This window comes from Octopus sinensis, linkage group LG4, assembly GCF_006345805.1.
Source record: "Octopus sinensis linkage group LG4, ASM634580v1, whole genome shotgun sequence".
Taxonomy (NCBI): domain Eukaryota; kingdom Metazoa; phylum Mollusca; class Cephalopoda; order Octopoda; family Octopodidae; genus Octopus; species Octopus sinensis.
In genome coordinates, this window is record NC_043000.1 from 70,920,469 (window position 1) to 70,926,176 (window position 5,708).

The window sequence follows — 5,708 nt, forward strand, 5'->3', positions numbered from 1 at the left end:
CAAGGGTATGAGGGACGTTTGGTTGCTTTTCATACAGTCAAGTGATCTCCTGAAAGTTATGCTGTTTTGCACTGAGTCAACCCTGAACCAGCAGACAATGTTTGTTTATATAGTTTCACGTCGACCTCCTGCTTTCTACGATAGCTTGACTTTCGTTTTGCCCTATGCTTTTATGCTCGCGTGTATATATACAATTATACATATCAGTATTTACATACATATATACGCATATGTATATGTAAGTATATATATATATATATTACAGTGTGATAAATCCGATAATCGTGATAATAAAGGTAGTGCTTACTCAAGAGTTTGATTAGTAATCAAAGGTAATTTATAACGACTAATTTCATTGGTTATTTACGCCAAGGTGCTTTTTTTTTTTATATATATATCTCGCTTCACCTCCTCCTCCTGCGACCGTAATGCTTCCTTCCCTCTTTTTAACAATAACCTCTTACTCCGCGTCGCTTCCTTATATAGAAATAGTCGTCACCACCGTCGTCGTCTTTTCACAGCGCATATGAAGATCTGCTACAACTTGTGCGGTGATCATTGTGAAACAATACATTTCAGACTGTCTTAAATTTTAATAATCACTTATAAATTGTATTTCCTTCCAAACATTTCTCAGTATTTCTCACAATGTCATCTGATCAAGATCCTTTCCAATTCACTTCACTTGATAATATTATTTTGCTGACTGATTCGTATAAGGTAAATATTTACATTTTGTATTTTCAATAGAAAAATAGTATTAGGAATGAAAACGAAAAACCTCAATTAGGCGGCGGGAGGAGGGATACTTTTTGTTTTTCTTCCTTTAATAATTTTTAACATTACAGTTTTCCTAAAGTTTAAATTAACAATAATTGTAAATATATAGTCTTTAAGTTAATAACTTTGTTTTGTACTAATTTGAATTTTCAGTTTTAACAAAATCCTTGTTTTCATTCATGTATATTGCATGTAACCGGCACATGTATCATCATCACTATTTATAGGAAAGCGTGCATAGCAACACTAGTCAACTTGATGCCAACGAAGAATAATAAAACGTTAAAATTAATAATACATTCTGTTTCTATAAAAATTAATCACAGAACCATTACTGTTATGCTAGTCTCCATTCTGATTTCGTACAATGTATTGGTATTCTTTTTTTTTTTAAATACTCATTTGTAAACTTTCGTTTTAGCGAATGATATCTAATTTTACGATTTTCCCTTAGGGTTGATGTTCACCTTACTATTAAACAAAACAAAATCTTGCTTAAAACTCATCTCTTTACTTTTGATTTCGGCGACGATTCAGTAAACAACTCTCTTTACGATTCACTAGTAATTTGCCCCACCCTTTTTATTGCGCAACGTTACACAAGACAATTGTTGTTCAGTCTCGAGTCAACCCTGATCGACCAGACCTCTGATCATAAGTATTCCAATCATGATCATACGTTTTCAGCTTTATGTAAGACTACATTATGTAAGACGATAGAATCTGGTTTAAGGGAAAATCTTTCAGATGCTCTAGTGATGTAGTTTCTCTTGCTTGTTCTGGAGACAATTAAGTTCAGTACCCGAGTCAGAGTTCGTCGAGTTGTGAAGTATTTTTTTTTATATATGTTCTACTCTAAGTAAATCTTCCGGCGATTTCCGGGTGTAACGAACCAGTTTTACTTTCTTAAACTTAAGCTGATGCAATTTGGCGGCGACGGAGTATTTTTATATTGATGCTGTGCTGCGGCCAAATTCGTCATCATAAGGGACATTTTAAAGTTTCATTGTTCTAAATAAAAAGGTGTGAATTGTATCGAATTAGTTAAGCGTTTTTCTTCAATATGGGCGATCCTTTAGTATAACGCTCCACTTTCACTTCTGTGTAATCACTGCTACTATCATTTTAGACCAGTGGTTCCCAACAATTACTTTTACCTTTGGACCCCTTTTGATTTTCCTCGGATGGACCCTCACAGTCATTCAATATTTAAGAAATTCTATTTTTATAACTAAATAATTATCAGGAACTATTAAAAATAGTTAAAATATTTTGCGTATTGTAGAAGTATATAACCAGCTTATTGCTCATAAATCTTAACAACAAATTCTTATATGAACTCTTATTGAGAGCCACTAACATTGAACAAGGTATCCAAAACAAAAATAAGCGACGTCGCAGAAGTCGCACAAAAAGCAGTTTCACTATATAGAACATAATATTCAAGGGTCATCCGATTTTGTGTTTAAGATGGAGTATAAGGCACTTATACTCCAGGCTTTCTTGTATTGGCGAATAGTGAATGTTAATTTCTTTATACAAACCCGATTCGAATCTAGTATTTTAAAATAATTATTAAAAACCAATATTAGTGGGTTTTCATTGAGTTTCATATCCTTATTAAAAAACTATCAAACTTTTGTTCCATAATACTTAATTTTCGAAAAGTAAATAGTTGTTTCGCCCAGGTCAACCCTGACCTTTAATCAAAGGCATTCCGGCTGTGATCATCTAGTCTTTCTCCAACGTGTAGTAAATCCAGGACTACATTATCCAAAGTGTCATTTTCTAAAGACTGATGGATATTTTGCTACGTAGAATTTCCCTCGCTCTATTTGATACGGTGTAGCAATCATTTTAACGTTACTGTTTCAGTCGAATTAACAAACTATTTTGATTACATTGATAATTAACATTTGCATATCGTTTTAGAATTTTTCCTGGTTGTAGTTAGGATATGAAACTTAGTGAAATTATGGATTTGAAATATATAAAATCTATCATTTGTAATAAATAACATCATTTTGGAAGGGTAAACACTTTCGTAAAGACCCGGATATGAAAAAAAGCGCCGAATATAAATTTCGATGTTTCACAAAACACCATTTCAATTTTAGCAAAAATCGTTTTCACCTGATCTGTGAACCTTCTAGTTTTAGTACTTATTCTTACCGATTTCTTTTTCCCGAACCGCTAAGTTATAGGAACGTAAACAAACAACCGGTTGGCACGCGGATGTGGAGGTCAACTAGTAAGGTACACACCTTTTTTTCTTTGCCCTTGTTTGTTTCCTTCGGTTTGGGATTTGTATTTTAATGTGGTTTTGTATTATATATATATATATATATATATATATATATATTATATATATTACTTATATAACACGTATGTATATACATACGTATTATGTAAGTAATAAAAGAAAATTTTCTTTGCTAAAAAAAATGCAATGTATCGGTTTTCGTGTCGAGAAAGTGAAACTTGGGCAACATCCGTAAAACTTATTTCTTTACTTTATTTTTCAGCTGACTCACAGACCTCTACATACATCATAAATATATACAAACACACACAAATGTACATAGATGCACATAAACACATACAAAAATACATAAAATAAGCGATTCGTGAAATATTTATGTATCTATGTGTATGTGTGTTACTGTTCAAGTAGCTCGTACAAATGAAAGACGTGTGTTGTGTGTGTGTGTGTGCGACCATCTTTTTCACTAACCAATTGATTACTCTTTTACTCGTTTCAGTCATTTGACTGCGGCCATGCTGAAGCACCGCATTTAGTCGAGCAAATCGACCCCAGGACTTATTCTTTGTAAGCCTAGTACTTATTCTATCGTCTCTTTTGCCGAACCGCTAAGTTACGGGGACGTAAACACACCACCATCGAGGGAAGGATTTGGTCGGCCTGAGGCTATAGTAGAAGACACTTGCCCAAGGTGCCACGTAGTGGGAATGAACCCGGAACCATGTCGTTGGGAAGCAAGCTACTTACCACACAGCCACTCCTACGCCTATATAAAAAAAATAAAAATTATATAGGCATATGGCATATTTCTACAGAAGTGTACCCCTCCATTGATTTTGTTTTCTCATAACTTCTTGAAAAATGGATATTTTTTAATGAAATTTTATATAAATACACTTCAGATGGTCTAGATTCCGATTATTGCGGAATTTGTTGTAAAATACTTTTTCCAAAAGTAGGGAGAGAAGTTTCCGAAAATTCTCACGAGTCGGTTTGTAGATAGTAATTATATCGAAATTTAATAAAAACAAAAACAAATGTTGGACTCGCACACACGACATATCTACTAAATGAAACTTGAAATTTCGAAAGAAATTGATGTATTTTTTACATTAATTTCCGATATAATGGTAATCTACACCATTTGATGGGTATTTGTAGAAAATTTCATCAATACGCACAGAAAGACAAAATAGGCAGAACAAGGGGAGACACGTGGGACAGAATGTAATTGAAGAGGTAACAGTGTGTGTGTGTGTGTGTGTGAGACGAAAGAACTTTGACAAGTAAACTAAAAATGATAAAGCTAAAGTGAAGATCAAATAAATGGTGTGTGTTTAAACGGCAAAAGATGACCGTCCCCAAGCAAAACAATATAGGTGGGGTGGGGCAAAATTAATAACCGGAGTAAAATGAGTAAACTGTAAGTTCTCGTTATTTTCTCCCAAGCTGTTTGAAATCATTATATTGCAAGTATTGCATAATCTTTTGAAAAGTTACTAATTATTGAAGTTGAGAGCGTATTTAATGAAGCTGGTAAGGATTCGGTGAAAATAGATAAACAATGCAAATTGGACAAACCCAGTAGTTACATAATGGGGTATGTTCATTGGAGATGTCTTAGTATTAAGTTCTCAGGAATCCAATAGTTATCGGTCCAAATACATATAAATATATGATGGTGGAACTAGACGAAATGAAATATGTCCATTGAAAGTATATATGCAAAAGGCCATTGCAGATGTATTTTGAAGAAGTAAAAAAATGTTTCCTTCAAGTTCCTCCTGTTAGAAGGGCTAATTGGCATTCGTGTGATAGTATTATAACATGTATTTGACCATAGGAATTTTACTAATCCTGCTCATCGTTATGTCGAATTCCAAGAACAAAAACTTGAAGCTGTTGCGTTATACTTTTAATGAACTTTTCAATAGTCAGTTGAAAGAATTTTAGTGGAGATGACGCAATGATGTACGAGCATTTTTAAAGTTTTCGCTTGTAAATTACGGTAGTTGAAGATTTGCTCTAAACTTCCTTCTCTTATTCAAACTATTATTTGTTTTAAATTATTAATAGAGCTTATGAAAAAATTACAGCTAATTTCTCTTATTTTACCTTTAAAAAGAAAGAAGACAAATAGATAAGTTATTCTCATGAAAAAATATTAATTAATTTTTATTTTTTACCTCTTGACCTACAAGAAATCGTAGCCTAATCCCTAGAAATGAACCCCTCCACCCGATAATCGGATACAAACGTTACATGGCATATATATATATATACTAGCAGTATCGCCCGGCGTTGCTCGGGTTGTAAGGGAAATAACTATATAAGCATTTTTAGAGAGTTATAGCCAAAAAATAGCAAAAAAATGCATTAAAAATTGAAAAAAAATTAAGGTAAATTTTTTTTAAATCGTTGACACATCGTAGATATTTTTAGAGAGTTACTTCCCTTATATAAAAGCGAAAAAAATGCATTAAAATGGAAAAATATGATGGTAAATTTTTTAAAAATCGTAGACTCATCGTAGACGCGCGCTAATACCCACAAGGGCTCGATATGAATCACGACTATAAGATACCCGCTTTTGGTTAAACTGCACCGCAAAATGTGGGAGTAATTACGAATGTAAATCGAAGGGGACAGACACCCAACTTCACTC

At 33.2% G+C, this 5,708-nt stretch overlaps 1 protein-coding gene across 2 annotated transcripts in view; it reads left to right on the top strand.

The window, feature by feature from the left end:
- Positions 1-485: 485 nt before the first annotated feature.
- The window catches only part of LOC115211035 (nicotinamide phosphoribosyltransferase), a 49,966-nt gene continuing 44,743 nt past the window's right edge, over positions 486-5,708 (top strand). Inside the window, exon 1 of one of the 2 annotated variants that reach the window (XM_036502124.1) lies at positions 486-720. In XM_036502124.1, the coding sequence (XP_036358017.1) occupies positions 649-720 (72 nt within the window). In that variant the 5' untranslated portion in view covers positions 486-648. Of the gene's footprint in view, positions 721-3,000; positions 3,037-5,708 lie in introns of those variants that run through there. The other variant, XM_036502123.1, reaches the window with a different exon arrangement.